Source organism: Sus scrofa, chromosome 2 (genome assembly GCF_054392235.1).
Source record: "Sus scrofa isolate SSC_HxYL_T2T_F1_AM1 chromosome 2, Sscrofa_HxYL_maternal_Yorkshire_Landrace_v2.0, whole genome shotgun sequence".
Lineage (NCBI taxonomy): Eukaryota > Metazoa > Chordata > Mammalia > Artiodactyla > Suidae > Sus > Sus scrofa.
This window is the reverse complement of record NC_139384.1, coordinates 6,164,212-6,185,598: the sequence shown is the minus strand read 5'-3', so window position 1 is coordinate 6,185,598 and position 21,387 is coordinate 6,164,212. Positions and strand designations below refer to the sequence as shown.

The window sequence follows — 21,387 nt, the reverse complement described above, 5'->3', positions numbered from 1 at the left end:
CCCTGGCCTCGCTCAGTGCATTAAGGATCCAGCATTGCTGTGAGCTGTGGTGTAGGTCGCAGACACGGCTCAGATTTGGCATGGCTGTGGCTGTGGCGTAGGCCGGTGGCTGCAGCTCCAACTGGACTCCTAGCCTGGGAGCCTCCATGTGCTGTGGGTGTGGCCCTTAAAAAAAAAAAAAAGCCATCACAAGCAGAGGGCAAGACACACACAGGTTCCCTGTTTACTCCTGTGACTTTGATCTCACAGTGATTTTATTCAGCACCCGGTACCCGTCTGAAGGTGCTTTAGAAACGAAAACCTAACCCACCAAAAGCATTCGTGACTAGCAGCCGTGGATGAAGAACAAAATGGGGCATATCCGGTCTTTTCCATTTGTTCACCCCAGTCATGTTCCCTTTCCTTTCCAGCAAGTCTTGAAAATCAGCTGTACAGTGTAGTGATATTTATTTCCTAATCGTCAACTCTGTGAAATACAGTAATCCCTTGGCTGTTGGCAGAACCAGAGTTCCCTTTGGGCCAGCGTGGCTCTACTCTGAAGGGAAGGCAGAGACGGGTGCTGCTGTGGGTGGTCGTTGGTAGAGGGGCGGGTGCGGAAGTGCGTGTGAACCCAGGTGATTCTAGTTTAACACCTGCGCACAGGTGAGGGAGCACAGGTGCGGGACAGTGGCTGAGGGGGCGCCGTGCAGTGGAGGCCTCAGGTCTTGGTGCGTCCACCTCCTGCGGCCGCTGAGCAGATGAACACAAATTTCGTGGCTTAAAACAACACACATGCATCTTCCCAGTGCTGGAGAGCAGACGTCCAGAATGGGTTTCACTGGCTGTAAAATCAAGGTGGTGGCAGGGCTGCATTTCTTCTGGAAGCTCCAGGGAGAAACTGTTTTCTTGCCTTCTCCAGCTTCTGGAGGCTGCTGTACTCCTTGGCGCCTGACCTGGGTTTTGTTTTTTGTTTTTCGTTTTTTGTTTTTTTGTCTTTTGAGGGCTGCACCTGTGGCATATGGAGGTTCCCAGGCTAGGGGTCAAATCGGAGCTACAGCTGCCAGCCTGCAGCACAGCCACAGCACCATCAGATCCGAGCCATGCCTGTGACCTACACCACAGCTCACGGCAACGCCGGATCCTTAACCCACTGAGGGAGGCCAGGGATCGAACCTGCAAGCTCATGGTTCCTAGTCGGATTCGTTTCCACTGTGTCATGATGGGAACTCCTGACCTGGGCATTCTTGTGTCTTCAGAGCCAACCAGACTCTGCTCCCGCAGTCACAGGTCGTTTCTGACTTTGGTCCTCCCGCCTCCTTCTTAGAAAGACTGGGGGTGGTGTGGGACCCACCCAGATGATCCGGGATAATCTCCTCACCACAGGCTCCTTCTTCACATCTGCCTAGTCCCTTTGCCACTAAAAGGTCCTGAGGATTAGGAGATGTTATTTGCTTAAGGACAAAAAAGATTGGAGTTAGAGTCTAGCTCTGTCACTTAACAGGTTCGTGAGTTTAGGTGAATACACTGTATTTGTTTGTTTATTTTTTGCTTTTTTTTTTTTTTAAAGGCTGCACTTGAGGCACGTGGAGGTTCCCAGGCTAGGGGTCAAATCAGAGCTGTAGCCGCCGGCCTACACCAGAGCCATGGCAATGCAAGATCCGAGCCGCATCTGTGACCTACACCACAGCTCACAGCAGCACCGGATCCTTAACCCACTGAGCAAGGCCAGGGATCAAACCCGTCACGGTTACTAGTCAGATTCGTTTCCGCTGCACCACAATGGGAACTGCAAATATACTGTATTTAGAATCTGTTTCCTCTTCTGCTATATGATTAGAGCAGTGACCTTCCCCCACCCCAGCCCACACCTTCTACACACCTACACACACAGACACACAGAGGGTCATGTTTCTGAGATCCGGATGGAATAATACGAAGTCCTGATAGGGGATTGTATATTTTAGTTGATTTCAGTTGTGACTTAAAGCAAAAGGAAAGATTTCTTTGCTTCCTTTGTGTTAGCACATCTTAAAGTTTTCGGGGTGGGGGTGGATTCAAAATCAGGATTCAGTTCTCTCTCTCTCTTTTTTTTTTTTTTTTTGCCTTTTCTAGGGCCACTTCCTGCAGCACATGGAGGTTCCCAAGCTAGGAGTCTAATCAGAGCTGCAATGCAGGATCCTTAACCCACTGAGCAAGGCCAGGGATCGAACCCACAACCTTATGGTTCCTGGTTGGATTCGTTAACCACTGCGCCATGACGGGAACTCCAGGATTTGGTTCTCTTGATCTAGATTTGTCCCCCTTTTATTCGTGAATTACATGAATTTCTTCAACACATATTCTTGTTCACCAGGTTTTAGCTAGAGGCCATTTTAGGAAATTGTTAAACCTCACGTAATAAATATTAGCTGAGCACCTATACCGTGCCCAGCCCTTGGGTAGAAGGCCAGAGGCGGGAAGGTGTGGGCACCAGAGCAGAGAGGGTGAGAAAGGAGGGCAGAGATGAGCCAGCCTGGCAAGCCGGGGAGAACGAGGGCAGGGTGGAGTCAGCCACGTCCCACGTGCCACCTTCCATCCTCAGAACCGCTCCAGCCAGAAGCAGAAAGGCAGCATCTGAAGTTTCCCTCCCAGCCCCTCCTGCAAGTCCAGGGTAGCTCAGCTTTGAGAGGCCAAGGTCAAGTCAGATTAGAGTTGCCGAGAGTCCGGTCCGGAGTGAGGGACAGTCCTAGCGCTTTTAAAGGGGAATTTCCTCACTGTGGCACGGAGGGGTCTCTGCATGTCTGAAGCAGTGTTTGGCTGAAATCAATGTTGTGGTCATTTTAAGCATTTCCTGCGGAATGGAATCTGTTTTGTTTGTGTGGATTGTGACCCAGTTGCTGTAGCTTTACATCTGTAAAGGTTGCAGGCGTGATACCACTAAGGTAGAACAAGAAGAAGCAGTCCCCCCCCCCCCCCCCCGCCGCCCCAGCAGCTGCTCCCACACGTCGGGAGTGGAAAGGCATGCTGGGTTTGGCGTGAGATCAAGGGGCATCCACAGAGGATGTACCTTTTAGAAACTTAGCAAGTACAAAGGCCAAATCGGGGATGCTCTGTGGCTGAGGGGGGACACGTTCCCACAACGTTCTTCCTTTAGGTAAAGCGGCATTTCCTCAACAGATCGTCTGTTGCTTTTCTCTTAAGTTCCTTGCGTTTGACTGGATCTCCATTCTCTGAATTTTTTAGGCTGTTCAGCTTGACCCTGAAGAAACTCGTCATGCTAAAAGAAATGGACAAAGATCTTAACTCAGTGGTCATCGCGGTGAAGCTGCAGGTGAGTGGAGCAGGACTGTTTGTTCAGGACCCAAGGGAGCTCGACAACCGTATGCCCACCACTGGGGCTTCAGAGATGCTTCAGGGGACCGCCTCCCGTCCTTCGTTCAGCAGAGCAGGCGTCATAGCAGAAAGACCATTGAGCTCATGCGATTGGACTCCAGTTCCGCCTCTTAGTTAAAGCACTCAATTTCTTTCTTTCTTTGCGTCTTAGGGTTGCACCTGTGGCATATGGAGGTTCCCAGGTTAGGAACCTAATTGGAGCTACAGCTGCCGGCCTACACCACCGCCACAGCAACACAGGATCTGAGCCGCCTCTGCAACCTACACCACAGCTCACGGCAACACCGGACCCTTAAGCCACTGAGCGAAGCCAGGGATTGAATCCGAAACCTCATGGTTTCTGGTCGGATTTGTTTCTGCTGTGCCACGATGGGAACTCCCAAAGCACTCAGTTTCTTTCAACCTTAGTTTCTTTGTCTGAAGGATGAAAATGGTTCTCCCTGCCCTGCCTACCTGACAGGATTAGCATGAAGATCAAGAAATTGAGAAATGGAGTTCCCGCTGCGGCACAGCAGGTTGAAAGTCTGACTGCAGTGGCTCAGGCCGCTGCAGAGGTACAGGGTCCACTCCCGGCCTGGCACAGCAGGTCAAGGATCTGGTGTTGCTGCAGCTATGGCTTGGATTTAATCCCTGGCCCGGGAACTTCCGTATGCTGTGGGTGTGGCCAGAAAAAAGAAATTCAGAAATTTCGTCTTATTGCTGGGATTTCTAGGTATGAACGGACGCGTGGGTCGGGGAAGCACTTCAGCGGTTTCTGCAGGGAGGAGAAACTTAGAGGTAATGATTTCAGACTTGGCCATTGAAAACTTACTGCGATGTTTTTGTCTGCTGAGTAATCCCCACATTTCATTCCTTAATCTTGCCTCACTGTCTCCAAGGGACCCAAAATACTTGACAAACAGTCGTATTCTAAGCATTCCGGAATTTCAGAAGAAACTGAACTTCAGAAAGGTTAAAAAATTTACCTGTGTTGCCAGGTGATTACCAGGTGGCAGAGGTGAGACTAGAAACCAAAGAGCCAGCATCGTATGTAGGCATTAAATCCCAACGCCAGACCTTCCTTAACTGGTAGGTCCTTTTTTTCTTTTTTTCTTTTTTTTTAATTGTTATTTTCCCAATGCATTTTTTTTTCCCCCTGTACCGCATGGTGACCCGGTTACACATACATGGACATGTGTACATTCTGGAAGGTCCTTTTTAATGACGTCCCCTCCCTAGAGCTCCTGAGAGCCATTAAACGGTGGAATCCTTCAGCTTAAGGAAAGTGTATCTGTTGAGTTCTATTTCATGGGAAAATAGTGAGCTGTACGTAACTCCCTCCTAACCAGAATATTTTATTACTAACTCACCAGTTACACAGCAGTTTATCGTACTAATAATGGCTTCACTAAAATCTCTGTCTAGGAGTTCCCTGGTGGCTTAGGGATTTACGGGTCCAGCATTGTCACTGCTGTGGTTTGGGTCACTGCTGTGGTGCAGGTTTGATCCCTGGCCTGGGAATATTAAAAAAAAAAAAATCTCCATCTGTAGCACTCGCCGTATGTGGACCATACAGTGAGGTCTTCAGTTCTTTCCTGAGATAAACGCATCATCTTCATTTAGTCCTCAAAACAGGAAACGTTCTCATCACTCCTTATGCTGTCCTCTGTGTCCCTTGTATTTGACTCCCTGTTCTTCTTTGTGTATAATCCCTCCTGATTCTCTGCAACGTTTCCAGAGACTATGAGTCGAAGAAACCAGTGTGGGACCAAGATGGGCAGGTGGAAACTTGCAGTGTCTTTCCCTCCTTCCCGATTTTGCGCCCATTTCTAGGTCATGGGCAGTGTTCCAGTTTCCAGGAGTTATTTCCTTTGCTAAAGGCTGTGGCTTTCCAGTGCAAACGCTGCTGGTTTTGAAAGTTCCCTGCTGCTTTTGTCATCCCCGGAGCTAAATGCCTTTGCCAAAAAAAATCATTTCTTTTATTTCCTTTTTAAATATTTAACATTCTGTAAAATTTAAAATTATACCCCCAAATGACAAATAGCCTCGGTTTTTTATTGCTTTACTTCCAAGCAGCTGAAAGTAATTACAGATGTTATCACATTCATTTATCGAGTCACTTATTTATTCATTTACATATTCATCTAATAAATATTTATTGAGTACCTGTTATATGCCAAATATTGCTCTAGGCACAGGGGATACAGCAGTGAACGGAACAGACCAAAGCCCTGCCTTTAAGGGACTGGTCTGCAGAGCCTGGGCTCCCCAAGGCCCTCTCGGGGTGAGTGAGGTCAAAACTCTTTTCCCGATGATGCTGCGGCTTTATTTGCCCTCTTCGCCACATTGACATTGCCTTGAAGGCACAAGAGCAAGGGCTGGTACGACAGCTGGCCCGCAGCAGCGCACATCAGGCAGCTGCACCAGAATGTGCCGGTGCTCGTTGTGTTGCCTGGAAGGAAGAGGAAAAAAGCCATTTCAGCTTAAGAATGTCCTTGGAGCTCCCTGGTGGCTCAGCAGGTTAAAGACCCAGCATTGCTGCTGCTGTGGCAGGGGTTCAGTACCTGGCCTGGGAACTTCCACAAGCCAGGAGAGCGGCGCCCCCCCCCCCCCCGCAAAAAAAAAGTCCTTGAAGAAGCGGTCAAGGTTGTTCATTTGTATGGTCTCAACCCTGAAGTACGCAGGTCTTTTTAGCCGTCTGCGTGATGAAACGGCAACGCACATAAACCACCTCTCCGCGGGGAAGAACAGGTCCTTGTACCTTGTGATGTGCATTGAAGCAGCTGCTTTTTTCGTGGAATAGCATTTCCCCTCGAACGAAGGGCTGACAGACAAACTGGGTATCCCACTCCGGTGTTTGGGAGAAACTGTCTTGAAAGTGAACAGAGTGAGCCTGTCACTTCAAGGGAAACAACTGAGAATATTTTTGGCCAATAATAAATGAAATTTGAGCTCTCAAAGAAAAACGAGAATTGTAGAACTCTTTGTCACCGGAAGCTGAACAGCTTCCCACTTCTTAAAGACTTTCCTAAAGAGATCTCTGATGATAGCAATTGCCAGGAGTTTTTGATATTGTGCAATGAAATTAGAAACCTTTGAAAGATTTGCATAGCGTGGTGAACCAGTATTTTCCAAAGGATCCGTGCATGAGGTTACAAAATTAAGCTGGGTAAAAAGATCTGTTCAAAGAACAAAAGAGGCTAGATGGATCGGATTTTATTTTTAACTTTTGGTTTTAAAATAATTTTATTTTTAAAAATTTATTTATTTTTTTGGCTGCACCCATGGCAGATGGAAGTTCCCAGGAGCAGGGAATCCAACCTGCACCACGGCTGGATCCCTAGGACACTGAGCTACCAGGGAACTCCAAAATAATATTAAATTTACAAGAAAAATGCAGGAATAGTACATAGAGTTCCCAGATACCCTCGCCCAGCTTTTCCCAGTGTTAACATCTTTCTTAACTATGGTACATTTATCAAAACCAGGAAATTATCGTTGGTACAGTACTGTTAACTGAATCAGAATTGATCGAAATTTCCCAGTTTCTCCACTGACGTCCTTTTTCTGTTAACTGATTAGATTTTAATGTAACAGTACAAAAGCCTTATTGATAAGGTTTCAAGCTCTCTTTGCAACTAACCTTTAAGAGACTACCACTTGTAGAGTTTTAGTATATTAGCAAAAGAAAATATTCCATTATCAGAAAAGTCTATTCAAATGCTCCTCCTTTTTCTAATTTCATATCTCTTTGAGTCTGGGTTTTTTTTTACATATACTCAACCAAAATAATATTTTGTAACAGATTGAATACAGAAACAGGTGTGAGAATCTGTTTGTCTTTTTTTTTGGCCATGCCACTGCATGTGGAACTTCCCAGGCGCAGGGGTAGAACCCACACTACAGCAGTGACAACACTGAATCCTTAACCCACGGAGCCACACGGGAATCCTGCTTGTCTTCTTTTAAGCCAGATGTTAAATAGATTTGCAGAAATGTAGATGTATTCTGTCTCCCTCATAATGCAGCTGGCTGCGAGGTGTACAAAATGGTGCAGCCCCTGTGCAAAGCAGTCTGGCAGGTTCTCAGAAGGTTGAATACAGTTACCATACGTCCTAGCAATTCCACTCCTAAATATTATCCAAGTGAGAGGAAAACATGTCCACCCAAACTTTGCAAAGAAATGTTGACGGCAGCCTAATAGCTGCAAAGTGGAAACAACCCGAGTCCATGAGCCAATGAATGAATATTAAATAAACTGGATGTATCCATATATTGGAATATCATTTAGCAATAAAAAGGAATAACGTATAGCGATGCTCTAATGTTGATGAACCTCGAAAACATACTAAATAAAAGAAGTCAGGCCTTCCTGTTGTGGCTCAGCAGGTTACAAACCGGACATAGTGTCCGTGAGGTTGCAGGTTCGGTCCCTGGCCTCGCTCAGTGGGTTAAGGATCTGGCGTTGCCAGAAGCTGGAGTGCAGGTCACAGATGTGGCTCAGATGTGATGTTGCTGTGGCTGTGGTGCAGGACTGCAGCTGCAGTTCTGATTCGACCCCTAGTCTGGGACTTAACATGTGCCGCAGGTGCGGCCCAATCGAGAAATAGAAAGAAAGAAATGAGTGGATTGTGAGGTATTTGAATAATCTCCCAATAAAGCTGTTTTATATATATATATATATAAGCTATGCCATTTTCTTAATAACGTTCTTGAAAAATATTTTTATGTAAGCACATAAGCTCATTACAGTTATTCTTAAATGAATTAATACATATTTGTCATATCTCAGTTTTACTTCCTAACATGGTAAATATCACCAGCTATACATACATTAAACAAAAGCTATTTGGGGTCCTCATAATCTTTAGGAGTGTAAAGATCTTGCGCCTGAAAAGTAGGAGAGAGGCAATAAACACAACAAACAAGGACATTTCATACGGGCTCTCCTTGAAATCAGATCCATTCTTGAAAACAAAAGGGTGGAGTTCCCATTGTGGCTCAGCGGAAACGAATCCGACTGGGAACCATGAGGTTGAGGGTTCGATCCCTGGTCCCCCTCACTGGGTTAAGGATCCGGCGTGGCTGTGAGCTGTGGTGTAGGTCACAGATGCGGCTCAGATCTGGTGTTGCTGTGGCTGTGGTGTAGTCCGGCAGCTACAGCTCCGATCTGACCCCTAGCCTGGGAACTTCCGTATGCTGCACATGCAGCCCTTAAAAAAAAAAAAAAAAAGTGCCAGAACTGGCTGTGCTGTGCTGCCCTCTGCATCCTGTTACCCACACACCGTTTGCAATTCTGATAATGCGTTTGAGATAGAAATGTTTACAGGTATTTATAGCACATTTGGGTTAGTGAGTTCAAATAATGAGGGCCGCTGCTGTCGGAAGGCGATATGTCTGGGTGGAGGCATAAAATAAATACGATAAAGAGGGTGCAGCATGCGCGGCGAGGAGGAAGTCACAGATCCCACGTGGTGGTCAGGGCTGGCCTCGTTGAGATGACCTCTGTGCAGAGACTGCAGGTTTGGGGGGAAGGGAGCCAGGCAAGTGCCTGGAGGGAGCATCCCTGGCAGCAGGAGAAGCAGGCAAGGCCCTGAGAAGCGAGCGAGCGTGGCGGGCTGGGGCGTGTGCAGATGGTGGCAGGGCTCTGGCTCTCATTCTGTGTGAACTGGAGGGTTTGGGACAGGGAAGGGACAGGATCGTCCTGGCTGTGGCATGGAAAAGAGACTCTAAGTGGGAAAGAGGAATCTAGACGACCAGCTGATGGGCTGTGACAGTGACTCTGGCAGGAGATGAGGGCATCTTTGGCCCAAGCCCCTGGAGGAGCAGAAATGCCGTTGGATAGGCAGGGGACTGCGGGCAGAGCAGGTCTGGAGGGAAACGTCCAAAATTCAGCTTATGTCGTGTTGGAGGTGGCAGTTACACATCCTCGAGGCGATATTGATTAGACGGCTGGAAGTGGGCGTTGGGCACTGCAGTCTGAGGGAGAGAGGCCCGCTGGAGCATCATCAGCATCTCAAGGCCCTAAGGCTGGATGGGCTGCCCGGGCGGTGGGGAGACCAGAAAAAGCAGGGCTGCCGATCGGGGCCCAGGCACCCCGATGTTAGGACACGCCTGAAATGGAGACCAGGGAAGAGCAGCTGGGGTACGAGGAAATCCGGGGGCATGTGGGTCCAGGAGGCCGAGGGAGGGCAGTGTTGCTGGAGCCGGTGTGATGCGCTCCGTCCAAGCCCAGAGCCGTCAGGGAAGGTGCAGGTTTGGGGGCCTTGTCGGTAGCAGCTGCGGGGATGGTACAGATCGGAAGGCTAATGAGTGCAGTTAAGAGAAAATGAGAGATGTCTTCAAGATCAAAAATAGACAGCTCTTGAGGAGTTTGCTATAAAAGGAAGGTGAGACGTGGGGCCGTCGCCAGTAGGGCATGCGGGGACAAGAGCAGGCTTTATCTTAATGAGAGAAATAGCATTAGCCCGTTGGCTGATGGAAGTGATGCGGGCTAGAGGAAAGCTGGTTGTGGAGGAGAGGGAGGAATGGCTGGACCAGCATCTCTGATAGGTGGGAGGGTTGGAACCTAGTGCCCAGAGGGGGCGGTTGATGGGGGGGCGGGTAGGGGCAGGGGGGGCTTCGACCATGTAGCTGGAGGGCAGGAGGGTGTGTGAGTACAGACGGGACCTCTTTGCCTGTCGCTTCTGCTTGCTCAGCAGAGAGGGAATCAAGGGGCTTAGCTCCCAGTGCGAGGGAGGGTGTTAAGGAGGTGTTGGAGGTGAGGAAGCAGAGGTGGAGCCCCCACCTCCTGGAGGGGCAAGTGCACAGACTGGGGAAAAGGCAGGGTGATCGCGGGCAGCGCTCAGCCTGCTCCTCATTCGGGGTCGGGACAGCTGGTCTGACCTGTGATGCTCTCCCAGCGTGTCCAGCTGCTGCAGTGGGATTTGTACTGGGCGGAAATTGACCAGATGGGTGTGACCGAACAACAGCGGGACAGAGGCCCAAAGGGACACACCGGGACGCGCTCTTACCGCTTGACTGTGGCATCTCAGCTGAACCAGGAGGGAAGCGGGGCCAACAGGGGCACGAGGAAGAGTGAGACGTGGGAGGATCGATGGGTCGTAGTTGAAGGATTGTTGACAAACCAGCGGAAATGAGCTGGGAAGACAGGAAGTGGCAATCCGAGAGCAGGGTGCCCGGGACTGAGATCAGGCTCTGGTCATTATCCGTTAAGGACGGTCATTAACCGTGGGGGTGAGGATGGGGGGGCAGCGGGGGAGGGGACGCCGGGGGCTTAGAGGCCAGGCTGTTGGAAAGCGCGTGTTGGAATCCTGAAGAGCTGTGGCGGGAGTGGTGCTGGGGAGAGGAGCTGTGAGCGAGGAGCTGAAGACAGGAAACGAGCCAGGATGCTGAGAGTCAGAGGCGACAGCAGCAGCCAGGAATAGAGGATGAACTAATGTCATCAACTCAAGGGGTGGGGGTGGGGGGAGAATGTTCCGGAGCTGCTGCTGAGGAGGGAGAAGGACCCCTCCCCTCCTCCAAGCCCACCACTCTGCGGGAGGAGAGCAGCCTGTCTGAGGGGAGATCGGTTTCAGCTGCGCAGGGTTCTCAGCGGGGCTGCGGGCGCTGTTCTGCTTTGCAGGCTGGTCCGCAGCAGCCCTGGCCTCTAGAAATATCACACACACCAGTTGTCACAGCCAAAAATGTCTAACAGTGCCCAATGTCTCCTGCCCCTGGTTGAAAGCCACTGCTATAAATAAACCACATTTTGGGTTCTCAGCATTTTTGAGGTTCATTGTCCGGAGATTTCTTAACTCAAAAGAGTCTGAATGTTAAATTGAGGTGCAAACTTTGTCAAGACCCTTGTTCATAACAGAGGTTACAAAAACCATTAATCCAGCATTCCCGTCGTGGCACAGCAGAAACAAATTCAACTAGGAATGGTGAGGTTGCAAGTTCGATCCCTGGCCTCACTCAGTGGGTTAAGGATCAGGCATTGCCGTGAGCTGTGGTGTAGGTTGCAGACGCGGCTAGGATCTGGCATTGCTGTGGCTGTGGCGTAGGCCTGCAGCTACAGCTCCGATGGATCCCTAGCCTGGGAACCTCCATATGCCATGGGTGCAGGCCTAAAAAGACAAAAAAAAAAAAAAAAACCCAAAAGCATTTATCTAAGACCTGAAGCAGAGTTTCCTTTATTATTTTTAACTGGTATAATCTGATGCTATTCTAATTACCGAAACATTATGAAAGGTTGTGCTTAGAGATTTCCCTTCCCATATGATTCAAAATCTGTATTTTATAAAAGCAAAAATTAGAAATGGGTAAGAAACCCAGAAGTTAAAATTTTTAAAAATTTAATTTCTAAAGGAAAACGTAGCAGAATAACTTCACAGCCCTGGAGCGGGCAGGTTTCTTAGCTAAGACTGCTAGAACCCATCAGCCAGTCTCAAGTTTTTTTCATGGCCTTCCTCCTAATCTCCTTTTTTTTTTTTTTAAGTCTTTTTAGGGCCGCACTCTCGGCATATGGAAGTTCCCAGGCTAGGGGTCTAATCGGAGCTACGGCTGCCGGCCTACATCACAGCCACAGCAACACCAGATCCGAGCTGCATCTACAACCTACACTGTAGCTCACGGCAAGACTGGATCCTTAACCACTGAGCGAGACCAGGGATCGAACCCGCAACCTCAGGGTTCCCAGTCGGATTCGTTTCCCCTGTGCCACGACAGGAACTCCCCCATCTCTTTTTACATTTAGGAATAGCTTAGCCCAGCTTTATTTTTTTTTAAAGCAAAAGCGCTGGGGTGTCTGGCCCAGTGTTAGGTTTGCCAAAGGGTTGTAGTGGGAGCAGCAGAGAAGAAGTTCCTAGAACAGAAGTTTACCTCAGCTGAGGCTGGGAAGGTGAGTTGTGAACAGAAGTACGAAAGAGCATCAGGAAGAGAAAAAGGCCCAAGTGTCAGATGGAAGAAGGAAGCTGAGCTGGGCGTGGGGAGATGGGCGGGGGCTCGGGGAGAGAGGAACTCCAATGCAGTCACACATCGTTTTCATGTAAAAACCCTTTGTAAACAGACGGCACAATACACGTAAAATCCCATCTGTGGTGGTGGCTTGATTTTGATCAAACATGACAGGCTCATGAAATTTTGAGCTGGAAACAATCTTTGTAGCGTTTAGAGGTTGTTTGCAAACATAGCATTTCTTTTGGTCCGATTTTTGGTGCTACAGCCTTGACCTATTTTTTTCCTTGTTTCAGGGTTCAAAAAGGATCCTTCGCTCCAACGAGATCATCCTTCCAGCTAGTGGGCTGGTGGAAACAGAGCTGCAGTTAACCTTCTCGCTCCAGGTAAGGACCTGGTCCCTCAGGTCATTCCCAGGCCGTGTCCAGCCCTGTCCCAGGCAGTCCTTCTGTCTAGAGACTTTTCTCTAAGAGCAGCCGCAGCCCAATGGTTTAAAGTCACGTAGAGCTTCGGCGGCGGCCAGCCTGGAAGGGCCAGAGCAATCACGCAGGGGCCCAGGGGGCTGCTGACAAGGACGGCCTGGCTCGTTCACCTTTCCCCTCTCCTGGGGTAGGGCTGTCGGCCCCACTGTCCCACCGCACTCAGCCCTGTCACCTCTCCTTAGTAGCCCACGGCAGCCCGCGGCGAGGGGGCCCCTCCCACCCCTTTTTGCCCCCAAACTGCAACCTCCATCCCCCTCCTCCTCCTCCTGACGGTCCTAGCATGTCTGTCTCCCACCACGACCCCAGGGGTCCAGATTGAAGCCCATGGACACCAGATCTCCTGGCAGGGAGAGAGGCTGTTTCCTGAACACGTGTGGACCGCCGAGCTGAGCCAGGCGTCCCCTCCCCCGTCTCCCCCTGCCGAGGTCCCTGTCCCGTCTCGGCTTAACTGTGCTGGCCCTGCTCTGTGCTCGGCAGTACCCCCACTTCCTGAAGCGAGACGCCAACAAGCTGCAGATCATGTTGCAGAGGAGGAAGCGTTACAAGAACCGGACCATCCTGGGCTACAAGACCCTGGCCGTGGGGCTCATCAACATGGCAGAGGTGAGCGCACGCGGCCTTCGCAGCCCGCCGGAGACCCCAGCCCAGCCTGCTGCCTGGGTGTCTTGTTCTCTGTCGCAGGGTAATTCTCTTACTGGAACTTCAGGACATGCCTCTCTCTATCCAGTCCTTTCTCTGTCACCAAAGGGTTTTTCTTTCACATTTAAAGAAACGTCAGACTTAGAGAAAAGTTGACAGCACAGTGTAGAGTCCCCACCTAGGAGGGGAGGTCCCGTCATGGCTCAGCGGAAACGCATCTTGACCAGCATCCATGAGGACTCGGGTTCGATCCCTGGCCTCACTCAGTGGGTTAAGGATCCGGCGTTGCCAGAGCTGTGGTGTGGGTCGCAGACCCAGCTCGGATCCTGCGTTGCTGTGGCTGTGGGGTAGGCCGGGAGCTACAGCGCTGGTTCCACCTCTAGCCTAGGAACCTCCATATGCTTCAGGTGTGGCCCTGAAAAAAAAAAAAGACACAATTAAATTAAAATAAAGAGTCCCCATCTGCCCTTCGCCCACATTCCTCAGTGTTAAGATACCTGCCTAGTTATTCCTGCACAAGGTTCATTTCCTAGAAGTAGGAGTACTCGCCCGTGTGCCATGACGGTCGGGACCTTAGCACCCCCCCAGGATCCCCCTCTGACCGTGGTGCCCACTCAGGTTGTGCCAGCGTCCCCATGACATCGTCTGTAGGCCCAGGGTCTCACCTGGGATAATGGGCAGTCCCTCCCATCCTCCTTGTCTTTCATGCCCTTGACTTTTTTTTTTTTTTTTTTTTTTTTTTGGCTCTTTAGGGCCATACCTGTAGCACAGGGAGGTTCCCAGGCTAGAGATCAAATCAGAGCTGTAGCTGCTGGCCCACGCCAGAACCACAGCAACGTGGGATCTGAACCGTGTCTGTGACCTACACCACAGTTCATGGCAACATGGGATTCTTAACCCACTGAGCAAGGCCAGGGATTGAACCCACATCCTCATGGTTGCTAGTCAGATTCATTAACCCCTGAGCCACAACAGGAACTCCAACTCTTGCCATTTTTTTAAGAGTACAGGCTGGGTACTTTATTGGCCGTTCCTCAGTTCAGGGTTGCTGTTATGCGAAGCTTCCGTTTGGGCAGAATTATCGCAGAAGCAGTGCGGGCCGCGCTACGTTAGCGGAGGCTGACTTAGCGTGTGATTAACTGAAGGCGGTGTGTGCCAGGACTTCCGATAAAAGGTTAATTAATACATAAGTTGTTCTTGTCACTGAAAGAAATGTTTTATAGGGAGATGTTTTGAGACCATCTCCTCATATCATCACCAAGTCATTGTAGCATCTGTTAATGATTCTTGCCTGAATCAGCTATTACTTTGATGCTATCCAAACATGACTTCCCAGGCCCACTGCTCCTTCTGTGTCTGTCAGCTGGCTTTCTGCTGTAAGACGGAGCTCTCCCTTCTTCCCCATTTACTGGTTGATTCATTTCTTTGTATCAGTGATGAACCTGTGGGTTCCTGTTTCATTCAGTGGGGTTTAGTCTGCTCTGTCATGACTTGCTTTGATGCTCAGATTACCTCGAATGCGGCCAGTGGGAGCCCCTTCAAACCACCTCCTATATCCTTTTTTATACGTCCCAGCATTCTTAAATGTTTCTGTCCTCTCTGGAAAAGAAAATTACAGTTTCATCGTGTCCTTTCCCTGACCCAGCCTCAGAATGAACTGATTCTCCAAAGAGCCCTGGTCCCTTTTAGTGGAGAATGGGATTTAGAAGCCAAGGTCTGGGCACTGGGAGCGCTCATTTTCCCAGCTGGGCTTCTGCTCCCTTTCAGCCCACTGAGCTGGAGCCAGGCACGTGTCCTGTTTCCTCACCTGTTCACCTTCCAGTCAGTTCCCAGCAGGTGGCGCCATCGGGCTCCCTCCGGCCTCTCTTGCCCGCTTCCAGCTCCCTCCCCTCAGAGTGTTTGCTCAGCCCTGACAAAGGGGAAGGGAAAAGGGGCCACAAGTCAATTTTAAAACTTATTCCTGTTCTTTCATCGTGAAGTAGGAAGAAATTTGAGGCCATAATAAAATGAGAGACGGCCCCCCAGCCGGTCTTTCTGTCCTCGTGGTTTGTATCAGAAGGAAGCCCAGGGTGGGGGGCATCCCCGTGTCCCCAGCTGAGTCAGGTACCCTGGGTACCCTGGGTCCCTTTCTTCACGGCCAGGCACAGGGGACCCCTGCCTCAGGTTCCACCGCCCCCCACCCCCAGCCCAGAGAACTAGTTCCTCTGTGAAGGACTTGAATGAAAATGCAGTGCCAGAAATGAGCAGTCGTTTTCAACCTCAGACCTTGATTTTCATCTCTGGGCACAAGTATCTGACCCACAGCTGGCACTTCTAGAGGTGGTTTTAAAGTAAGACCAAAGTAGAGCTTCCCGGTGGCTCAGTGGGTTAGAGATCCGGCATTGTCACTGCTGTGGGTCTGGCTACAGCTGTGGTTGGATTTGATCCCTGGCCTGGGAACTTCTGTGTGTCGTGGGCATGGCCAAAAATAACTAAATAAATAAGACCGAAGGCCGTAGGAGAACAGTGGGCATGAATCTGGAAGACAGGACGAGAACGTGCCAGCAGAACACTTGGCATGCACACCCGCCGAGGCGCCCTCCACAGCGAGGCGTTTCTGCGCCACTCTGTGCTCGCAGGTGATGCAGCACCCGAACGAAGGCGCCCTGGTGCTCGGCCTGCACAGCAACGTGAAGGACGTGTCCGTGCCTGTGGCAGAAATAAAGATCTACTCCCTGTCCAGCCAGCCCATTGACCACGAGGGCATCAAGTCCAAGCTGTCTGGTAGGATGTGCGAGGCCACCGTAAGCCCTGCGGGTCAGGAAGGCGCCCATCCCTGGCCCCCATTCCTAGCAGAGGGGAGCTTAGAGATCCCTGAACATAAAAGGAGGCAGCCGAGGCCGCCCCCCCTGCCAGGGTTCCACCTGCGGGGAGCACGGTCGCAGCTGGTGGAAGCCTCTTAGGCCAGATCCTCCCGCGGCGAGGTGATCTCACTAAGGCGTCTGTTTCCAGACCGTTCCCCTGACATTGACAATTACTCGGAGGAGGAGGAGGAGAGCTTCTCGTCCGAACAGGAGGGCAGCGACGACCCACTGCACGGCCAGGTAACCTCCCACCGCCCTCCCCTAAAGCGTCCGAGAAGCAACCCCAGCCGCTGCTGGCGTCTCCAGCCCCTTCCATCCCCTGCCCACCAGGACCTGTTCTACGAAGACGAGGATCTGCGGAAAGTCAAGAAGACCCGGAGGAAACTCACCTCGGCCTCCGCCATCACCAGGGTGAGCCTCAGAGGTCTGGGGAAGGGCTCGGCCGAGGCTTTCGGTCCGGGGGTAGGTTGGCAGTGGCGCCTTCCTGGGGCTTTGTAAGGTGCGCGGGCATCCCCCAGGGCCTCCGCCTCGTCACGCGTCACCGCCACGGAGACCCAGCCTTTCCGATCGGAGCACGTGACATCCTTGGGGTTCTTTTAGGACGGAGACAAGGTGGAGGAGCCTTGTTGTAGACTTTGGAACAGGTGCTTGCTCAGGGAGCAGGACGCCCCAGACCCCCCACCCCCCTCTCCTGGTGCTCACTTGGGATCACGTGCTGCCCGCTGCGTGGATAATCCAGTCCTCCCTAAGCGTGTCTTTTGGAGCTTTTATGCAGAAGTAATAATAGTGCTCGGAACTGTGGTCTTGGTGCAGCTTGAGAGCGTTGGAGGTAGTCCCGCCTGCAGGGACCTGTGACCCTGGAGACTAGATGCCCTCGGAGTTTGTCTCCTGCCTGAGATTTCCTCGGGAGTCACTATTTGGGGTGAAATTAGAGTCCTGATTCCTGAATTTCTAGGTGAACTTTGACCTGTTCTGGAGTTCCCGTGCCAAAGCAGGGGAGGGGCAAAGGTGCCCCGAGCTCTTTGGAAGAGAAGGTCACAGTTCCGTTCCCCGCCTGAGGCTTCCTGACCCTCCCTAGTGGCGAGCCGGCCCGAGGACCCGCGAGGAGGCCAGACCTCCAGAACCTGCTGTACTTGAGCCCAGAGACGCGCTGCCCTCCCCAGGCACCCCCACATGTCCGGGGCGTAAATGTAAGCCCTCAGGACTGGGGCCTCCGTTCCCCACTGGACGTGAGGACAGCGAGCCGGTGGTTCCCCTGTCCTCAGGCATTTCCCCTTGATGGGCCAGGCCCATCTCAGCCGCCAGCACCGCCCTGTGCTCCGCCGCCACGGGGGGTGGGGGGGGGGGAGGAGGCTGGAGGGCTCTTTCTCCTGCCCGGCAGCCACAGGAGGCCCCCCCTTGTTCCCACGGGCCCCCCAGCGCCTCTACAGCTCCTCTTCCATGGTCTCTGCACCGCCTCACCCGGATGCTCGCCCCGGGTTCAGCCCTCCTTCGGTGTTCGCTCCCGGAGGGCTTCTTTGTTACGACTGCAGGCCCTTCGGGGTCAGAGTGCAGAGACCCCGTAGCTGTGCTTTCCTTCCCGCCTCCTGTGCCCGCGTCTTCCTCCCTCCCTGCCAAGAGCACGTGTCCCAGGCGCTCCGACGGCCTCGCTGCTCGCGGCGCTGCCCTTCCCGCCTTTGGGAGCCCCCTTTCTTGAAGGCCTCGTTCTGTCTCACCCACGCGTTAGTCCCCTCTGTCCCCAGGGGGTGAGTGTCACTCTGGCAGATGCTCATGGCCTCCCGCCGCTCGTCCCTGGCTTGGAGACAAGAGAGAAGGAAGGTCCGGCCCGAGCTGTCCCGGAGCTCGGTGTCCAGTGACCACAACCCAGTAGGGCAGGCGCCGGGCAGCGGAGCTGTGTGTCAGCGGCAGCAAGTGGGAGGTGACCAGCTCTGAGCAGGGGAGATTCACGGGCCGGATGCCGAGAGATGGGCTCCGGGAGTAAATAGAACTTGGGGGGGGGGGGTTGTTGGGCCGCGTCTGGTCAGGGTGGAAGGTCGCGTGTGGAAGGTCCGGCGCTGTCCAGCGGCTTTTCCCGGCCTTAGAAGCCATCAGTTCCCCCGTGAGTGGTGGGAGGGGGCTCGGGGTCGCACGGGGCCCTGGGGCCAACAAAGGCCTTTCACTTGGGGAGTAACGTGGTTGGCTTTGCAGACGGCCCTGGAAGGCATGGAGGGGACGTGGACGGTGGGGGCATTGGTAGGAGGCTGTCGTGGTCCCGTAGGGATGCGAGGAGGGCTCTTAGGGGTGGACAAGGAGGGAGGAGGCAGCGACCCAGACCGGGGGCTGGGGGGAGCTCTGGGTTCTGACTTGGTGACCAGGTAACCAGGAGAGCGAGTCCACGGAGAAGAGGATGAGCTCCGTGTTGGAAGTGTCGAGTGGGCAGTGCCTCTGTGCAGACGGGTGGACGTCACCAGGGGGCAGTGGCTGGGCAGGACCAAAGGAAGAGATGGCGGGGGATGCTCGGTGGGGAGTTGTCAGGGTCGAATCTGCCTTCCCACCCCCGTGCCCCCCAGTTCTTTACAAAGTGGGCGCCGCGCACAGTGGGTGTGTCTGACACTGTTGTGCGATTTGTCCCTACAGCAACCTAACATCAAACAGAAGTTCGTGGCCCTGCTGAAGCGGTTTAAAGTTTCAGACGAGGTATGAACCCTGACCCCCGAGTTTCACCCTCATTCCTGGGCCACACTCCGTGCTGTCCTGGGAGTCAAGAGTCCAGGATGCCCCAGTGAGAAGGTAGCTAACGGAGGGCTTCGCACTATTTAGAAAGACTCACACGTGGTGCCCAAGGCTTTCCGGAATTTGGAGCAGGGAAGCGTGGTTATACCCACCCACTGGCTAATGCCAAGCCCGGGCTTGGGGGTGGGGCTCGGTCACAGATCCACCTGCAGTTGTTTAGTTCCCCCCACCCCGCCAAAGAGCATCGTGAGCAGCAGCCTGCAAGGTGGGAACAGCCTCCCGGGTGTCAAGCACTGGCTGCTAAGAAGCGGGGTCTTCCTGGGCTCTGGGCCTGCTGCCGGTGTTCACAGACTCGCTTCTCAGAGCACTGAAAGAGGGCTGGAGATACCAGTTGTTGAGAGAGAGACCTGTGTGCCCCGGGGCAGTGGAGGCCGGCTGCCAAGGCTGCCAGAGCCCCGGCCTCGAGGCTTTCTCACGCCTGATCCTTGGGAGAAGCACGGCCGCGCACCCCTCCCCCCGCCCCGCTTCTCCTCTTGACACCAGGTCCCGGTGGGGAGTGCGGGGCAGGGGCGATGAGAGGGGAAGGTGGCCAGCCTCCCGTGTCCCTGCTGTCAGGACTGGTGCCCGTCAGAGAGGAGGGTGTTGCATGGGTGCCATGTCGTTCCTGGGGTAGCCCCTAACCCAGAGCCTCGCTCCCGCTGCAGGTGGGCTTCGGGCTGGAACACGTATCCCGGGAACAGATACGGGAAGTGGAAGAGGACTTGGACGAGCTCTATGACAGTCTGGAGATGTACAACCCCAGCGACAGTGGCCCCGAGATGGAGGAGACGGAGAGCATCCTTAGCACACCGAAGCCCAAGCTCAAGTGAGGCCCCGCGCCTCCCCTCCCAGGCCACGCAGTGTCCTAGACCCCTTCTGTTACCCGGGAGCCCTGGTTCCTCACCCCAGATGAGCCTCCCACGGTGGGGGGGAAGGGCGTGGTTCTAGCCTCCAGGTGACAGAAGCCCTGAGAGGACGTTGCCGAAGGCCTTCGGGCCAGGCCCTTGTCCAGCCTCTGCGGTGTCCTTCTTCGCCCACACCCCCGAAACCCAGGTCTTTCCTGAACACCAGCTCTACCCGGCTGTCCACAGGCTGCCGTTCTGGGCCCCGGCGGCCGCTGACCCTGGCTGTGCTTCTTTGCCGCAGGCCGTTCTTTGAAGGGATGTCGCAGTCCAGCTCACAGACGGAGATTGGCAGCCTCAACAGCAAGGGGAGCCTCGGCAAGGACACCACCAGCCCTGTGAGCAAGACCACTGGCCATGGGAGTGGGGGGACGGGACCGGGGGGCACTTGGGGCTTCATACTCCAGGCCCTCTGCTCTGGGCTCGTTTGGGACCTCAGGCCATCTCCTTTCAACCTCGGCTGTGCTCACCCCCGTCCTGGATGGGAACTTCATGCTCTGACGCCACTGCTGGGTCCTGGCAGGTGTTCTTTGGGGTCTGTTCCCGCCATGACATGGAGTTTTCCCTCCCAGGACACACCGTGCCTCCAAACCTCGCTCAGTACCCCTCACTGGGCACTGGGAGTAGCTGGGAGTGTGGCATCTGGCCAGTGGTAGCGGTTCTGCATCCAGGCTGGGGAAGGGGCGGGCACAGAGGGGCAGGAAGCCCACAAGGTTGGCTCAGGAGAAATTACACAGGCTTTGTTCAGAAAAAGAGCAGGGCCCTCAAAGGACTTAGAATTCATTGGCCAGGTTTCCGTGTTGCCGGGTGAGCCGGAGGGGAAAGGCGCTGTCTGTTTCCCCCCCACTACCCCGAGCCAGCACCACCACCCGCCCCCGGCTGCTCTGTCCGCCCTTGGGAAGGCGCTCCCCAGCTGTGGAGCAGAGGCAGGAGCCCGGGTCAATGCTGCACCTGCCTCAGGCCCTAGGAAGCTGTCCTTCCCCTTGTTTATGACCAAATGCAAGAAGTGCATTTCAGCACAGTTTACAGTTTGCTGTTGAAGCCCAATGTCTTATCTGTAGATCAAAGAAACGGAATCCTTTAAGTCCTCCTGCTCTTGCTGCTTAGCAGAGGGAATACCGAACTCACCCTGCAAATAGGTTTTAACTGAGGAAATGACATGAAGCCTGTGAGGCCTGCCATCCCCTGAATTCAAAACGCTGTCTCTGGAAGAGCTGCCCAAGCGTCCAGAACCATCTGCTCAGGGACTGCCTTACTGCCTGATGCCACCAGGTGGCGCTGTCTTCCACCTTATCCCTCTTCCCGCTGAAAGCGCAGTGGGCGTGGTTTGACCCTAAAACAGCGGCACCACGTGGCCATGGCGGGTAATGTGGGATAGAAAGGCAGCCCACGGTGAGAATCCCTCCTTAGAGGAGCCTCAGGAGTTGTGATGCCGCGGGGTTAAGGTTCCAGCGTACTACTGCCTCAGCTTGGGTCGCTGTTGGGGCATGGGTTCGATCCCTG

General features: G+C 53.1%; 1 protein-coding gene and 1 long non-coding RNA gene across 34 annotated transcripts in view; one reads left to right on the top strand and one right to left on the bottom strand.

Moving 5' to 3' along the window:
- Positions 1-21,387, top strand: part of PACS1 (phosphofurin acidic cluster sorting protein 1) — a 140,120-nt gene that overhangs the window by 100,925 nt on the left and 17,808 nt on the right. For 31 of the 33 annotated variants that reach the window (XM_085010652.1, XM_085010651.1, XM_085010657.1 and 28 more), the window contains 9 exons: positions 3,202-3,289; positions 12,564-12,653; positions 13,227-13,352; positions 16,007-16,151; positions 16,380-16,471; positions 16,562-16,642; positions 18,848-18,907; positions 19,648-19,808; positions 20,129-20,222. In XM_085010652.1, coding sequence (XP_084866778.1) covers positions 3,202-3,289; positions 12,564-12,653; positions 13,227-13,352; positions 16,007-16,151; positions 16,380-16,471; positions 16,562-16,642; positions 18,848-18,907; positions 19,648-19,808; positions 20,129-20,222 — 937 coding nt within the window. Of the gene's footprint in view, positions 1-2,851; positions 3,113-3,201; positions 3,290-12,563; positions 12,654-13,226; positions 13,353-16,006; positions 16,152-16,379; positions 16,472-16,561; positions 16,643-18,847; positions 18,908-19,647; positions 19,809-20,128; positions 20,223-21,387 lie in introns of those variants that run through there. The other 2 variants (XM_085010668.1, XM_085010678.1) reach the window with 2 other exon arrangements.
- Positions 5,365-10,472, bottom strand: LOC110259238 (uncharacterized). The gene is made up of 2 exons (XR_014836834.1): positions 10,344-10,472; positions 5,365-9,609 (listed from the first exon to the last, which is right to left on the bottom strand). It is a non-coding gene; the product is annotated as an uncharacterized LOC110259238 (long non-coding RNA).